Source organism: Cebus imitator, unplaced genomic scaffold (genome assembly GCF_001604975.1).
Source record: "Cebus imitator isolate Cc_AM_T3 unplaced genomic scaffold, Cebus_imitator-1.0 Scaffold99, whole genome shotgun sequence".
NCBI classification, from domain to species: Eukaryota; Metazoa; Chordata; class Mammalia; order Primates; family Cebidae; genus Cebus; species Cebus imitator.
In genome coordinates, this window is record NW_016107414.1 from 350,381 (window position 1) to 368,879 (window position 18,499).

Sequence of the window (18,499 nt, forward strand, 5' to 3'; positions counted from 1 at the left end):
CCTCCTTACTGCAGACCTTATAGATGTCACCAGCACAACTCCAGGCCTAGAACAGCTTACCTACCAAGTCATCACAGTGTAGACATGGAAGGACCATTTCACGGGCAGGGGAGAAGACATTAATAGACACACAACCATACAAGCCAGTGGGTGTAAGCAATCACTTTAAGGAAGCCCCGGCGACAGTCTGAGGTAGCAGGTCCTACAGCCCTTCTGAAAATGCAGAGGACTCAGGAGATCTATACACAGGTGCCTAAATGCACTGCTGAGTGGAAACTTTTCAATTGGGAGTAAAAACTGTGCCCGATTGGCATGTCAATTTTCAGGAAGTTCTGCGTATAAGGTAGGTACTTATGGGGGGTTTTGATCTGATAAAAGTTTCTCCACTTTGAAAAAAAAGTTTAAGGCTGGGCGCAGTGGCTCAAGCCTGTAATCCCAGCACTTTGGGAGGCCGAGGCGGGTGGATCACGAGGTCAAGAGATCGAGACCATCCTGGTCAACATGGTGAAACCCCGTCTCTACTAAAAATACAAAAAATTAGCTGGGCATGGTAGTGCATGCCTGTAATCCCAGCTACTCAGGAGGCTGAGGCAGGAGAATTGCCTGAACCCAGGAGGCGGAGGTTGCGGTGAGCCGAGATCGCGCCATTGTACTCCAGCCTGGGTAACATGAGTCAAACTCCGTCTCAAAAAAAAAAAAAAGTTTAACAAGCACCATGCCATATGATTCATTTTTTTAAATCTCAGAATCTCATCTTTGAAAAGAAATCTCTCCACATTTTACACTCCTACAATCTCAGCTCAGGCCCCACAGACTCACTTCTAGATTTCTACCAGCCTAGAACAGCAAGTGGGGGTGTTTGCCACCACCAGTTCTCCTTGGCTTGTGGGCTCCCACATCAGTGAGCCACAGTGAGGATCTGGGCCACCCTGACTGTGAAACTTTCATAAACTCCTGGAGTATCTCGGTATCCACACCCTGTTTAACATGGCCCCTAACTCACATCAAAAAGTTTGCGTTTCTCAGCTACTGACATCTCACGTAAAATTCAATTCGCTCTATCCTGTTAGTGGGAACTTTATGAGAACATGACAGAATAAATGTTGATAATCTTTTGTTCTTTCAGCTCCATACATGCAAATTGTGACAGAAATTATGTACTTTTTTCCATGGCTATAAAAGAGCTTCCCATTAATTTATTTCACTTGAATACCAGAGACACTGATGATAAAGCCCTCTTAAATGAACCATCTATCCTACTTTTAAAATGTATCTGCTGATACTACATTAAAAAGAAGCCTGTTACCAGGAGACAGCCTGGAAGCCAGGTCACTACTCATCCACATTAACACTTTGTTACACAATGCCTGGTGTATCACAGATTGCAAACTGGGATCCTGTTGAGAAAGGGCCTTTGGGGTCATAAAACATTGGATCAATAAAATCAGAGTTTCCTCAATAGAGAAAAAACACAGAAAATAGGCTACTTACAACACACACACACCCCACTTGGAGAAATGACTTAATTAAATGTAGCATAAATGCTGCTTCTGAGAACCCAAGCAAATCACAGATCATTTTCATCTGCATCATAATGGTTACAGAGCAAATAAAGTCTAACAAGCACTATGGCACATGCTTAACTTTTTTTTAAATCTCAGAATCTTATCTTCAAAATCTCTCTACATTTTACTTGCCCAAAATCTCAGCTCAGGCCCCTCGAATCCTTCCAGATTTCTCCCAACTAAGAGATTTTTCCATGTTTCTTCTAGTTTCTTTCCCAACAAATTACCCTGCCTAGCCCCTACAAATTCCACAAATTTAATCTTACCCTAACACCCTACTTGTATAACGTTAATTCCTCAGATCAAAAACCTCCTATAAGAGTAACCGTTTCCCATGTAAAAGGCAATCAGTTCAGCTTTTCACAATCTGGCCCTTCTTGGATTTCTTGGTATCTCTTATTGGCAGGCCTCCCTTCTGCTCCAACAGCCATGCACATCACTCAGGCCACACATCATGCCCCTATGTCCTTATACCCAGCGATGTTCCCTTGTCATCATCAAAGTCTCCTCTTACCATGTCAGCCCTGCCTGACATGTTTCTTTTGATTCTCCCTTACTCTACTCACATCTCAATATAACCCATCTTTCAGGACTTAATCCACTAACAGAACTCTGTAAGGAACAGCCAGGCATGGTGGTGCATGCCTGTAGTCCCAGCTACTTGTGAGGCTGAGGCTGGAGGACTGCTTGAGCCCAGAAGTTTGAGGCTACAGTAAGCTATCAGAGTGCCATGCAAGATCCCAACTCCATAAATAAGTAAATAAATAAGGCCAGGTGCAATGGCTCACACCTGTAATCCCAGCAGTTTGGGAGGCCGAGGTAGGCAGATCACTTGAGGCCAGGAGTTTGAGACCAGCCTGGCCAACATGGTGAAATCCTGTTCCATCTAAAAATACAAAAAAATTTAGCTGACTATGGTGGCACACACCTGTAATCCCAGCTACTGGGGACTCTGAGGCATGAGAATTGTTTGAACCCAGGTTGCAGTGAGCTGAGATGGCGCTACTGCACTCCAGCCTGGGTGACAGAAAGAGACTTTGTCAAAAATAAATAAATATAAAAATATATTAAAATTTAAATAAGAACTCTAAAAGGAAAAGTTCTCAAATTCCAGGGAGTATCAGAATCAGCAGGAATGGTTGTTACAATACAGATTGCTGGACCCCAACTCCAGAGTTTCTGAGTTAGCAGGGCTGGAGTGAAAATGAATACTCCAGTTTCTAACAGGTCCCCAGGTGGGCTGCTGCTGCTGCTGCTGCTGGCCCAGGGCCCACACCTGGAAAATCTGTGCTGTACTACACATCCTAACACTGCAGTTCCTGCTGAAACACCATCTCACACCCCAGTACCTACTGTGGGCACCTTCCTTTATTGAGAGACTGTCGACTCCAAGACTCCTAGGCTCCTTCTGACATATTTGCCTTTCTCCCCAATTAGACTGAGACCAGAACTTAATGTTTTAACAGCTCACATTCTGGGTGCTAATTTGTATTTTTTTCATTAGCTGACAGGTTTGTGCCTTCTTCTCTTTCAACATTCAAAGCATTCCTGAATCATGCTTTCTCTAGAAATATCCTCAGAGAAGCCCAAAGAGTAAACACTCCTTTACCTACTCCCACCCCCGGCCCCAACCAGCTGGCTTTTCTTCTGTCCTGCTTCCCAGTCACTCCCTCCCTTTCAGGTGGCCAAGATAGGGCTTCCAGCTTCTGATGGCAGTGCCCTCAGCCTCGCACTCCCCCTCCTCTCACACAGTCTGCACAGAGAAAGACTGTCCTCTACCATACTGCAATTACAGGGTCAGAATGAAGTCACTGATCTACTTTTTTGAGACTAATCAAAGACACGGACACATAAATGCCAACCAGAGCTCCTGATGAGCTGGAGATAACCCTCATTATCTAAACGAGGTAATATCATTCTAGCCTAAAGCAAAGAAATGTATTATTTCCTTTAGTGTCCTCAAAATGTTGAAATCATGACCCCCTTGCTGGACCTCTGCCTATTCAGGGGCCCATGGATGGAACTGTGAGTCTAGCAAGTAAATAATGAATGGTATCTATTGATAAATAAGTTAACACTGAAGTGTCTTTGTGTTCTCTACAGGATTTTCTAGTTCATGTATTCTGTCTGAGAAAACAAACTCCTCACAGTCTGATTAATTTATTTGTGCAGAGACTAGTACAAATGTACTGACAGGGAGGTCTCCTTTCTCCAGTATCAGCAGAAGATGAGGACTGCTATATACAGGCACTGGCCAAATAACAAGGCTTATTCACTCTTTTTTATAAATATCTTTTAAAATGTAAACCTTTTTCAAAATCCAACATACTTTTCAGTCTCCGCTAACATTTATAATGGAATACAACGTACCCTTTTTCTGATTACTTTTATGTTGTGACATGAACCCCCATTATATACCATCTTAGTGAGACCTGCAAGCTGTGTCTCTTGGGGTTGATCACCTAAAACATGGAGAACAGTTCCTCGAGGCTTATTCTCCCTGCACTTGCTCTCTGTGGTGTTCTTGCCCAGCCCATCCACTGTCTGCTATGCACTGTCACACCGCTGCTTTCAACATGGCTACCTCTGTACCCCTTTCCCTTTATTCTGGTCTGTGATGAGCTGGCAACCAGAACTGGGTTAACGGTAAGTCTAAAGTAAGAGTAAACAAGACAAGATTCAAGACTGGACAGCCCTCAAGTGTGTAAGTATGCAAGAACCCGTAATGAGTAAAAAGAACATCACTTTTGGCTTCTTAAACTTTGCTTAATTTTTGCTTCTCAGTTATGCTGTACAGAGTTGAAGTCACCTTCAGCTAAATGAGGTAGACGAAATGTATTTGTTAAGTCCTCTTGATCTTGACATTGAAAACGTACAGAATAAACTGTGTCACGGTCACAAAAAAATGGAACACAGAATTCTTCCTTAAAAACCTAAGTATTACAGTAAACTTGTAAAAACCTTTAAAAGAATAATTAAGTTGAATTTTTGTTGGTAATTTTCTTTTTTCTATTTTTGGTTTAATCTCATCTGGTGAAAAACATTAAAGATATCGTTTAAAGTATGAAGGTGAGTTGTTCCTATCTGAGAGTAATAAGCCTGGTTCACGGAAACCATTTCTAAAAAGGTTTCGCTTATCAGAGACTTCCAAAGCAAATGATCAAACGAAGAAGAATTTTGCTGTTAGGAAGCCCAAACTCCCCAAATACAGCTCCCACTATCAGTGCTTGATGGATAAATGTCTGGCTTCTTTGTCTAAGGGCTCTGTGCGCTTATACTCTGGTGCTATCACTTGAAAGGTGCAGCCACAGTTGGCTGGTCCAGGGCAACCAAACGACTACATTAAATTGAGTCAGCAAAATCTTAAAAGGATTAATCAATAATTGCAGTACTACCTATTTAAATTAATTGACCAATGTTTCCATGCAAGAAGAGTTGCTGATGTCCATTCTCTGTCCTGAGGGTTTTACTGGAAAGACTTTATGCTTTAAATGTGATTGAAAAGAGTGCTGAAAAGATCTGTATGTCAGGAATGAACACTGCTCCCTAATCCTTTGAATTCTAATTTAAAATACAGATACAGACACTGGGAGTTTTGTGTGTGTTTGTCTTTAATCCATTTTCAATTCCCAAGGTACACTTAGTAAAGTGTATCTGTACCTAAACACTGGTATCTTTAATGACTCTTTCCAATGTGCCCCTCCACACACAGATATTTTGCATTTCTAATTTGCCTGATACACAGGCATAATTGAACTGCAAAATGGAAGCATGCTTGCTACTTTAGTGAAATTAGAATTCAGTGAAGGTTATAAAAATATTAAACTTAATATCATATTACAGGAAGCGTTAAGTATTTTTGATGGGCCCATAATTTTACCACTTCACCTGCTGTATCCGCTGGCAAACATGGTTTGGAATATTAATGGAAAACTCCCTCATTATTAAACTGCAGCATTAAAAAAAAAAAAAAATCCACAACCACTAACAGCTTACCACAAAGATATTTTCAGAAATTATGTGCCTTAAAAATATTTTCCCACCATACAGTTCAGAAAATAGATTTAATTTTATAAAGCTAGAACAAATGGGAAGATCCCCCACTGCCTCAAACAATTCGTTAATTCATAAAGTTCTTTATTCCTCACATTTGAAATCTCAGGAGGAAAAAAAATCCAACCTCCTCTTCTCCAATCATTATTTAAGTGTGCCTATTTTGCTGAGGTCCAGATTAAATAATTCAAAACCATCTCTAGTTGATAGTACATATCATGGAGCAAGGGGCCAAAATCACAGCATTCTGGGCCAGGGAATGCAAACAGAAAGCCCCCTGCACCCCCTACCTAGATGTTGCCCCATCCAAAAAGCACAAACTCTAGAAGGGGCTACAATAAAAATGAGATGAGATGAGCACCTATGGAAAGGACAAAGAAAGGATTCAAATAACAGGTCCAAGGGACCAGATCCTAAAGCAACTCTTTGGGAAAGCCCACACATTATAATCCACTGACAAGAAAAGTTTAGGTTATGCCTGAGTCCAACGTTACTTTACCACCTAAGTTTATAAAAGCGAGTTTTTTTTAGGACCCAATAAGTGATCTGCCATGTTCTGAAGAAAACAGAGCCTAAACTTTTGAAGCATAACGTAAGGTCCCCTGAACATCAGAGTAATGTGAAAAGGTGAGAAGAGCTTCACAGGGTATGTCTGAAAGACATCTGGCTTTCCATGTCACAATCTGGACTGGTGTGCCTTCAAAACCTTGACCCCTCTGGCCAGCACAAGTGCCAGCTCCATGGGCGGACATCATCATCACCATCAACCCTCCCTCTCTTCGCACCTTCCTGTCCCCCTCCTGTCTTTCTTTCCTTCCCCCTCCCTCCCTTCCTCCTTCCTCTATTGAAAATAATGATTTACGACTTTCCCTAACAACTAGTGCACCCCAAGGTTTTCAGAAATGGGAAAAATGCACTGGTTATGTCCTTCTCAGGTATGCAGCGACACTCTGGGTGGTGGGCAGGGCAATGCTAGCAGTATTTTAAGTTGATTTGGTGGCCACCTTTCTAAAGATTATATCTGAAAATTTACTGGCAACTTTTCACTATAAAACAAATGAATATTACAGAAGGAAGAAAAAACACAAATTTCTTCCCAAATTAAGAAAGGTCTGTAAATAAATAAAATGTAGGGGTGAACTGATTTCTAAACAGTCAATTCAAGCATTATGCAATCCACCTTCTTCAAAAACTAGCTGGTTTTTGTCAAAGGGAGAGGAAGAATAATGTAACCCCACTCTTGTACCATGCTGTTGATCATGCAGTATTTGTAAACATTCTGTAAGGTACATACTCTTCTCCCTACTTTACAAACGAGAAAACAAGAACCTAGAAAGGTTAACAGGTTGGTCAAAATTCAGCCAGCTGGTTAAACAGCATAACTGTCTTCCTGTTCCAGTTTCCTGACCTCAAATCCACCAATCTTTGAAGACAGCGGGTAAAACCAAGTTTGGCCATGTGTGCATCTGGGGAGAAGGGGGTGCTGGCTTTTGGATAATGTGTACTACCTGCCCACTGGTATCCTCCTCCTCCTGAGAACTCCATGAACTCACCAAGATGTCATTGTGTAGCTGTATTAATACCAAGAGGACCTCTGGACAAGGGCAGGGCTTTTTATCCCAAGCTATACATGTCTAATAAATGATGAAGTGGTCCCTCAGCACATACCACTGCAGCAAATGGGGCTAGCTCCTTTGCTGACTTGCAAGGCTGTCCTGGAAATGCCATGATATCTGGCTTCACCTTGGTTCCCCTCAAGCACTGGGATAAATACCAAACAGTAACAAAGGAGCCCTTTCTAAGGTGCAGATATGATCTTGTCTCATTTAGGAAGAAAGTCTACAGACACATGGACATTTATTCTTCAACTGCTTTTTCCCCAAAATACATTAAACTTTGAGAATGATGGTACTTTTTATATTCATACATAAGTGGGGTCGTCCTCTTAAACACTACTGAAGCAGTTTAGTATGATAGAAAGAGCACTGGATCAGGAGCCGGGCCACTACCTTCAAATACCAGTGCTGCCATGACCATCCATGTGACCCTTGATGGTCATGCCATGTGCTTTACTTTCTTATCTGCCAAAGGAAGGCCACAACCACAAAGTCTTGGTCTTCCTTGAGTGAACAATCATAAATCAGAACAAAGGCAGAGTTCGTTTTTACTTTTTAAAAATTCTTATGATGGGGAAGAATGAATTTTCCTGAAAGACAGACAGAGATGCCAGGTACGATGGCTCACATCTGTAATCCCAAAACTTTGTGGGGGCCAAGGCAGGCGGATCACTTGAGGTCAAGTGATTCAAGATCAGCCTGGCCAATATGGTGAAACCCCATCTCTACTAAAAATACAAAAATTAGCCAGGTGTGGTAGCAGGTGCCTGTAATCCCAGCTACTCAGGAGGCTGAGGCATGAGAATTGCTTGAATCTGAGAGATGGAGGTTGCAGTAAGCCGCGATCACACCACTGCGCTCCAGCCTGGGCAACAAAGTGATACTCCATCTCAAAAAAAGAAAAAGAGAGAGAGAGAGAGAGACATATACATACACCCATCCATATATATTTATATTTGGTATCAGAAAACACACCAACATTGTACAACTACCTACTGGGATTCTTTTATCCAGAAACCATGCTGCATTCCCTGTTCTTACTATGAAAATTGGTAATCCTCACCTAATGACAAACTTGCTCGAATGTGATATGGGCATGGAAATCGAGGGGAAGCAAACAGATAAAATATGGGAATAAAAGATTTCAGCTGCTCTTGATGTCACCAGAAAAATTTTAACCATACAGATCCAGGGGATATAGAAATGCCAAAATACTAGACCCTTCCTTTCTCCAGAGTGCTGCAGTCCAGAGCATGGGCTTCAGAGCCAGCCGGAATGATCCACATCTTGGCTCTGTCAATTGCTAGCTTCATGATCCTATGACTACCAGTCTCCTTCTTAGCAAAATGGAGGTAACAACACATCCCTCACAGGGCAGATAAGAGAAATGACATGAGACAGTATATGTGCAGGTCCAGCATATAGAAGCCCCTCAATCAATGCTGGCTTCCACCCTTCTGACTTCTGGATAATAACCTGATTCAAGAGTCCACATCAGGTCTTGCAGACTCAGAGAAGCACAGGGGGAGAGCTGGCATGGGTGCGCCATAATGAGAGAGACCAACAGATGCAGGGAATAAGAGTTTGCAGAAATGATCAGATAATGAAACACCTTATATCTTTCCAAAGAGGTGAATCATTTTCTTTAAGGTGTCAAATGAATAGCCAAATGTACCACAATCAAAATCTATCATGGAAAAAGCCAGATAGGTACTCATGTCAAATGAGCAGTAGCTTTTATTGATGCAGAAGCCTCTGTGACACGGAGTCACCTGATATTTACAGGATAAATACATACTCCCCCATAGCTCCTTCTTGGCTGCAGAAGTTCTAATGAACTCAAAGTTTATCCCATTTCTAAAATACATTTAAACTCCAACCAATCACTGACATCTCCTTAATTCTGAAATTCAATTCTCAATTTGGGCACTTTATCAGCATCTTTTCAAAAGTTGGACTTTGGAAAATATATGCACTCCCAGACAGAAGAAAAAACCCATCAGACATACACCAAACTGACACCCTTGAATATATTCCAATTTCCTCACCCCTCATCTCCCTTAGCGTTTCACAATCAGTAACGTGTAGTGGCCAATCACTGGAAATGACATGTGCTTAACGTCAGAAATCACTTATCTTAAATAAGAAAATAACTCCATTTAGCTTTCTCCCACAAAGTAAAATTAAGTTTGTTTAGCCTTTTTCATTTATTGCCAAAGGGCAGATTTAATTTCAAGGGAGTGAAAACAAAACTCATTCTGAAGTAAAGTCTAAAGTTACCACTTCGGTTTTGCTCTATTGAGGTGCAAGGGGACTGTAAGCATTGAAGTAAGGAGGCATTAATTACGGAAAAACAGGCAACTGGGACCCAGCTTTTTGATCGGAGGAGGAGGGTTGTGGGGGAAGTGGAGAGAAGTCTATCATCTTTTGCTACCCTGCATTTACAAACTTTAAGAAAACCTATGGTCTAGGGGCCTTTTGGCCTGCCCTCCAGGTCTTCAATCTCGGGACTTACCAGAAACATTAATTGAGGCCCCTGCATCGATGATCCCGCTGTTGGGCCTCACACAATACCTACGTGGTGCTGTGGTCTTCACCTTAAAACACACATTTCGGTCTGTCGGGTTGCCAAGCTTTAGGTTGGTGGTGACAACATCGGTAAAGGGACCTGTAGAATGAGACAGAGACTGATTGGGGATTTCATGAGGAAAGTTTAGAAGATTTATGGAAAGGACAGCCATAAATACAATTAAGGGAAGATTTGAGATCCATGATTATCTCATTAACATGCTAATGGATGGAAGAGATGAGCTGAGGTTAATGCACTAGCAGTAAGAGCTAATATTTACCATGTTCCCAGTATTTCACCAGATATCTAGTATAAGTGTTCTAACATGTGGCATCTCACTGAAACCTCACAACTTTATGATTATTGCTGTCTTACAGATGAGAAAACTGAGGCTTGAGGAAACAAGTTACTTATCTAAGTTTTCATGATAGTGGTAGTAAGAATCTGTAACCAAATGGCTTGCATCTAAGGTCAGTTCTTACCCATGCTAAATACTGATTTCTACAATAACAATATGAAATCTAACAGGGAGAGTGTAAAGGACTAAGCTCAGTCCAAAAGTGTGTGAAGAGGAGCAGATGGAAGAAAGAGTTTGAGGTGTTAATGGTCTATAAACACAGAAACTCTCAACATTATAGTGTTACTGAAGAAAACTTAATATCATCTTAGGCTATAGCAAGAAGTTCAGAGTCCTGCTGGGCAGTCCACATCTGAACCATTACAGACAGTATTAACTACTCAGGCTACCGAGAAGATTGAAACAGGCTCAGTGGCCTGAGGATTTTTTTTTTTTTCTGGGACAGAGTCTCGCTCTGTCACCCAGGCTGGAGTGCAGTGGTGCCATCTCGGCTCACTGCAACCTCCGCCTCCTGTGTTCAAGCAATTCTTCTGCCTCAGTCTCCAGAGTAGCTGGGACTACAGGCACGCTGATTTCAGCCTCCCAAAGTGCTGGGATTACAGGAGTGAGCCACTGTGCCCAGCCCTAAGGATATTTTTTATTACTATTATTTATTCGCTTCCTACTTTATTAGATTTTTTAATTAAAAAAGTAAAACATGCTTCTTGAAACAAACCAAACAATAAAAGATGTATAAACAGGAAGTTAATAAGCTTTCCCTTGTCCCCCGAGGTAACTAATATTAACAATACAGGAGATCTTTCCACATTATCTGTGCTTACACAAACAACACATGCACACATATGCAAGGGATGGGGGCTAAAAAATAATGAAATAATACTATTCCTATTACTCTGAAACTTGTTTTTCATTTACCCATCTATGGTGGACATGTGATCTCTGTGTTTATTAGTCAGGTGGGTTAGGATGAACTACAAAAACACAGGTCCTTTTCAACACCTTTTCAAATTCACGTATTTTTCACCTGTAAATCAGAATTTCTGTTTCCTCTAGGCAAGTTCTTTACTCTTGTCTCTACATTTACAAGGAAGCAGAAGGTGAAGGTGGGGAAAGGGAGTGTGCTTGTGTGTTCACAAACAAATATGTAATGTTGCTTCATTTGTTCCCCAAGAAGACCCAACAAAAATGTTCAAATTAGTGTTTTGAAAAATTTTTCAGTGAGACTCTAAGCTCCTGAGGGCAAGGATTATACCTTACCCATCTCTATAGCCCCAGCACTGTGCCTGGCATTGAATGAAGGTCTCAATCTATATATTCACGAAGAAGAAAACTACCTGTGAATTATCTCCAGCAAAATTAAAATCTCAGGCTGGTGTCTCTACTCTTGAGGTGCTCAAGGCATGAAAAAAGTCAGTCTGATATGGGCTTACCTTAACACGAATTAAAAAATCAAAAACAGTGATAAAGAAGGAAGGAAATGGTAGTCATTCCCAAAATCAAATGACAGCCAGTTCTGCTATGAGGCTTATTTTGAAAACACAAATTTGATCCAATGTGACTGATATGAAGTATATCAGGGAGAGAATGTGGGCATAAAATAATTTTTGCATTTGTTTCTGCATGATTTTATCTGCTATCAACACTAGGTGAACACAGAAAACTGCTCCTGACTAAACCTAGCTGCAAAGAAATACAGAAAACACACAAGCACACACACCTCACCCACCTACAGGATACCTCAGGTCACCTCGTGGATAATGAGCCACACCTGTCCGCACCTGGTGGTACAACTTTTCATACGATTTCAGGTGATCCTCCTTACTTCACATCATAGTAACACAGGAAACAACTCTTCTGATGTCCATATCGACAGACAAAATTTGGGTCTTTTTCAAGAAAAGTGCCGTATCTGCTGTAGCATTTGTCGTTTTACAAGGACCCTATCTTCGTGCATATGTCACCAACAGTCTTTGAGTACTGTGCCCCTAACCACACTTCCCTCATAAGCCCTGTGGTTGTTACCGAGCTATTCTGTATAGTGTGGTGACTCCAAGAACGCATTACAGCAGAACTGACTATACTACTGCATCATCCATTGTTTCGTGAATTATTATGCCAAACACTGTTCTCATTCCACAAGCAGTGAGACCTTCACAGATGAAACACTCCAAGAGAATTTCTCCATTTGCTTACCTTTCTATCACAAACAACCCTATCACTACATTCTAAGTCAGCTCCCCATGGGAAACTAAGAGTACAGAGGAGGCCAGGTACCTGTGGCCCAAAAGGATTTTCAGCTACAGTAAAGGGAGAGCCAGATGCTGACGCCGCTCCATTCTTGCATCAAAGTTCTTGGCATAAAAGGGAGCAACAGGACACTTGGTGCTGAGGCAGTGCTAGGGAGATTACGGAGGCAGCACTCTCTGTGACTACCCTTTTCCACTCTCCAACACAAGCAGTCTGACTCATAATAAAGGTGGAAAAAAGTCTGACCTCCTAGTAAGTCTCTTTGCTTGCTTAAGGAGTGGATCGCTTCAGCACTCACAGGGTGGGGGAAAAAGAATAACTATGCGAGCTCTGATTTTCTAGGGTCAAACACACACACACAGACAGGCATAAGGGGCACACAAACCTATGAGGGCACAAGCAAATCACCATATACATGCATTCCCTGACCCTCATCTGAAAACTGCAACTCAGAAGAACTCCACATAAGCACAGCAGCACCACAACGCTAGAGGAAGGAAGAAAAAAGTTGACAAAAATACACATGACATAAAGGGAAACCTGAAAAGAGGTGAGCTTTCAAATATAAAGCCTAGGGATGAAAGGTACTCAATGACAGTTTGAATGTGATTCAAAAACTCTCAGCCACAAAGCGTTCTAAATCTAAGCTTAAAGTTACCAGTTTCAACAAGATTCTGCCTCAAAAATATGCAAGTTTCTTCAGATCAGAATGCCAAGAATTCATAATGGCCCCCAAAACATCCAAAAATACATAGATCTTTTCTTTTAAGATGTTTTGAAGTACAGTGAGAGTAGAAAATAGAGATGCTAGCAAGATTTCACTGTGATGAAATGGAGAATACTTGTTAGCTTCCAACTCAGCTTCTAGTGTCTTTTCCTTCCCTCTCCCCCTTATGAAGTTGTGGTGTGGAGATCCCAAATTTAAGTATTTGTTTATTCCTTACACTGAACGTTTTTTCAAGGTACTTGAACAAAAATAAACCAAATTTAAATGTAAACACTTAAATGTTTTTGAAAACTTCCGGCTGGGCGCGGTGGCTCACACCTGTAATCCCAGCACTTTAGGAGGCCGAGGCAGGTGGATCACCTGAGGTCAGGAGTTCAAGACCAGCCTGGCCAACATGATGAAACCCCATCTCTAAAAAAAAAAAAGAAAATATCCCCAGGTTAATCAATTAACTGCTATTACACAGCAATCTTAATGGTGCTTCAACTTATATAAATCACATAAAAGGAAGTCTAAATTGTTAAAAGACAAGCAATATTTATAATAACAAACAGGATAAAATAAACATCCCAGATTTCTCCCTCAACAATCCTGCATCTTTATGTGCTTGGAATTTCTTGGCCTTTCACAGGCTTTCAATTGTAAAAATGTGGAGGGAGCTATACCTGAAAACATACGCAATGAAACAACATTATTGGTAAAATACCAAAGTCCCAGCAAGATGTTTTGTAAGAGCACACCAACTCTTCTCTTCCTACTCTGGGTAATTTACTCTAAGAATTTTATTGAAAATAAATTCTATTCGATTTGAGTAATTATAGGAAATAAACCATGTTAGTGTTCTCTTTTTCCCCTGTATTAATGGATTCGAATACACAAAACCCTCAATAAAAATGATGTAAAGGCTTATGAGCATCATTCAGATTTTTACTAGTCACTTTCATTTCATAAAACTGTCATTTCCATTAAAGCATTATGTAAAAAATGGGATTTTACTATACCAACATGCATATTTATCACCAATGAATTTAAACATTGCTTATCAAATAGAGTCAATTTTACAAATGAAACCTCCTTCTAAACTTAGAATTTTTCCTTTTTAGAGATTAAAAACATGATGTGTCTCTAGAACCACAGAATATACTTTTAACCATTTTTAATCTTCTATTCCTCATTTCAGATAATATCTGTACAAAACTAGGAACTAAGTATCTAAAATGTGAAATGGGAGGTTAAAAAATGAAGAAATATGAAATTGGGAGAAATTGGCAGTACTCTTTGAAACTGTTACTCTTTTTAATAACGTAAACAATGCCCTGTATGTCCTAGAATATGCATATATTCATCTGTGAAAATTTTTGTGAGTTTGTTGAAGATGCTTATGAAACATCACTAACTAACTGAAAATGAATTCCCTGACATGCTCTAAAAGGTATTTAGATAAAACTAAACACAGTATAATCTATTTCCTCCACCTTTCCCCAGGACCCACTGTGCTTGGATTTTGGTCATTTTAAATTGTATTTAAGACAGTAAGAGGAGCTAGAATTGACCTGTTTTAGAAAGTAAATAGTACAGTACCAGTAAAAGCTTGCATACCATTAAAAGTGAAAGAAGAAACAGTTGCTTTTTACTCTTAATTACCAAAATTAGGCCTTAAGTTGTAAAGTTCTGGTTTAAAGGTCAAAGAAGACAGTCACAATCCAGCACAACATTAAGAGGTCAGGTTCCAGGTGTTGAAAATGTCATTAAAAAAATGGCTGAATAAACTTATCAATCAGGAAACCAAAGAGCATTTTGTGGAAAAAGTATTCCATTAAATCTTTAAACAGTCTCCTGATCGACATATGATTTAAATGCTTTTCTGTAATTCTTCATTCAAGACCCATGGAAGAAAAAAAATAAAACTCTTCCTTTCAAGAATAAAAGTTCATATCCCATCAAATTATAAAAAATAACAGTGAAAATTCCCAGTGAAATCCAAACTCAACGTAGGCCTTACCTATCTGGATTATCTCAAGCATAGCATATCATCCCATCCAAGCAAGATAGAAGTTTTTAAGGAGTAAATATATAATTTTAACTTTTTTTTTTTTGAGACAGAGTCTTGCTCTGTTGGGGTCAAATAGCATGATCTCATCTCACTGCGACCTCCACCTCCCAGGTTCAAGCAATTCTTGTGCCTCAACCTCCCAAGTAAGCTGGGACCACAGGCATGAGCCACCACACCTGGCTAATTTCTGTATTTTTAATAAAGACAGGGTTCCACTACATTGGCCAGGCTGGTCTCAAACTCCTGACCTCAAGTGATCCACCTGCCTTGGCATCCCTAAGTGCTGGGATTACAGGTGTAAGCCATCGTGTCCAGCCATAATTTTACTTTTAACTCAGCAATTCTACCAGAAAATAACTACGAAAATATACTTAGACACCAAACTATAAAGCTCCTAGAAGATGACAGAATAAAATCTAGATGACCTTGGATTTGGAGATAACTCTACTTACAGTACCAAAACAAAATCCATGAAAAAAAAAACTGACAAGCTAGACTTCATTAAAAATAAAACCTTCTGCTCTGCAGAAGACAAGCCACAAGCCAGAAGAAAATATGTGCTAAAAACATATCTGAATAAAATACTGTCAACCAAAATATACAAAGAACTCTTAAAACTCAACAATATGAATATGAACAACCCGATTTTAAAATGGGCAAAAGATCTGAACAGCCACCTCACCAAAAATGTACAGAGAGCAAACAAACATGTGAAAAGATGTCTAGCTGGGCACAGTGTTTCATGCCTATAATCCTAGCACTTTGGGAGGTCAAGGAGGGTGGATCACCTGAGGTCAGGAATTCGAGACCAGCTTGGCCAACATGGTGAAACCCTGTATCTACTAAAAATACAAAAATTAGCTGGGTGTGTTGGCCCATACCTGTAGTCCCAGCTACTGGGGAGGCTGAGGCAGGAGGATCACCGGAATTGGGAGGCAGAGGTTGTAGTGAGCCAAGATTGTGCCACTGCACTTCACCCTGGGTGACAGAGTAAGACTCCATCTCAGAAAGGGAAAAAAAAAAAAAAAAAAAAGATGTCCAATGAGATACTACTACACAACTATTAGAATGGCCAAATTCTAAAATACTACCAATACCAAGTGTTGGTGATGATGTGGAACAACAGGAACTCTCATTCACTGCTGGTGGGAATGCAAAATGGTGCAGCCACTTGGAAAGACCATTTGGCAGTTTCTTAGAAAACTAAACATAGTCTTACCACACAATCCATCAATCACCCTCCTTGGTATTTACCCAAATAAGTTGAAAACTTAAGTCCACACAAAAACCTGCGCATGGATGTTTACAGCAGCTTTATTCACAACCAAAACGTAAAAGTAACCATGATGCCCTTCAGTAGGTGAGTGGACAAAATAAACTGTGGTACGTCCAGACATTGAAATAGTACTCAGTGCTAAAAAGAAATGAGCTGTCAAGCCATGAAAAGACATGGAGGAGCCTTAAATGCACAGTCCTAAGTGAAACCAGCAGTCATTATGAAAAGGTAGCATACTATATGATTTTACTCTATGCCACTCTGGAAGAGGTGAAACTACAGAGACAATAAAAAGATAAGGTGTTGGCTGGGCATGGTGGCTCACACCTGTAATCCAGCACTTTGGGAGGCTGAGGGGGGACGGATCATTTGAGGTAGGTCAAGAGTTCGAGACCAGCATGGCCAATATGGGAAACCCTATCTTTAATAAAGCTACAAAAATTGGCTGGGTATGGTGGCACACACCTGTAATCTCAGCTACTCCTGGGGGAGCGGAGGCAGATTACCCCACTGTACTTCAGCCTGGGCGATGGAGTGAGACATTGTCTCAGAAAAAAAAAAAAAGATCAAGTGTTGATAGAAGTTAAGAGAGGAAAGAAACAGGAGCAGCCTAGGGGATTTTTAGGACAGTGAAAATACTCTGATAATATAATGGTGGATACACATCATTACATATTTGTCAAAGCCCACAGAATGTACAACACTAGAAATGAATCCTAATGCAGACTATGGACTCTGGGTAACAATGACGTGTCAATGAAGGTTCACCAATGGTAACCAATGTACCACTCAGTGTAGGATGTTGCTAGTGGAGTGGGCTATTAGCATGTGTAGGGTAGGAGTTACATGAGAATTTTGTGTATACTTTCTGCTCAGTTTTCTTTTGAACCTAAAACTTCTGGTGAACCTAAAACTGTTCTAAAATATAGTTTTTTTTTTTTTTATTATTTTCTTTTTTGAGACGGAGTTTCGCTCTTGTTACCCAGGCTGGAGTGCAATGGCGCGATCTCGGCTCACTGCAACCTCCACCTCCCGGGTTCAGGCAATTCTCCTGCCTCAGCCTCCTGAGTCTCTGGGATTACAGGCACGCGCCACCATGCCCAGCTAAAGTTTATTTTTTTAAAAAAGAGGAAAGGGAAAGGCATTTGGTCTTCTATATTAATTCACTTTTGTTAGTATCCCCCTTAACATTTCTGATATTATTGAGATCTTGAAAATATATATCTGTACTGTATATGATCATTTGTTGTGCAAAGTGATTGCTCCTCTTCCTTTTCTAGAGTTCATGAAATTCTGGTGTCACAAATACACAGTCTTCTTTTGTAATTTATCTTCTGATGTAGTTACAATACTTTGAAACTCAAACTATTTGTGTTACCAAACAAGTTATAGACCCATTTGATATATAATCTATCAGGTCTCAGCTTTCCAGATATAAGTTTAAAGTTATTAGCTTCGCAACAGTTTTTTTCACTCTGCATAAAAAAAGCTATATTATTTTATACTCTTGCAAACACAATTTAGGTACAATATCTTTCGTTTTCACAGCCTCTCCAAAAGATGAGTTACCATATTTCACTTCAACTCTAAAAAGATTACCTTCTGTGAAGGTAATAATCTGTCTCCAGAAGCGTACAACTTTTGATGGATTTTGTTAAGACATTAAAAGTGTGCTTGAGGTTTCAATACGGTAGACTCTGTATGTGGGAAAAATACATTAAAATGGAGGGACAGAGGCCCTCTAAAGTAAAACCTGTTGGATATCTTATAAATATTTTTAAATTTTACCCTTTGACAGTCTATTTTCATTAAAAAGTATCCTATTGCTTTCTGCTTTCCATATCCATCTGCAATGCACCAATCCCCACATTATTGCTTTTCTTGTTTATGTAAATCTTCCCCTTCTAGAATGGAAACTCTACCAACACAGATGTTTTTGTCCCTCTTGTTCATTACTGATCAGCACCTAGAACACTTGCAGGCATAGAACAGACGCTCAATATATTTGCTGAATGAACAAATGACTATGCCATGC

At 40.2% G+C, this 18,499-nt stretch overlaps 1 protein-coding gene across 2 annotated transcripts in view; it reads right to left on the reverse strand.

Annotated features, from left to right (window-relative positions):
• Window positions 1-18,499, reverse strand: part of VAPB (VAMP associated protein B and C) — a 58,039-nt gene that overhangs the window by 20,279 nt on the left and 19,261 nt on the right. For both annotated transcript variants that reach the window (XM_017536554.2, XM_037741352.1), the window contains exon 2: window positions 9,750-9,902. In XM_017536554.2, coding sequence (XP_017392043.1) covers window positions 9,750-9,902 — 153 coding nt within the window. The remainder of the gene's footprint in view (window positions 1-9,749; window positions 9,903-18,499) is intronic.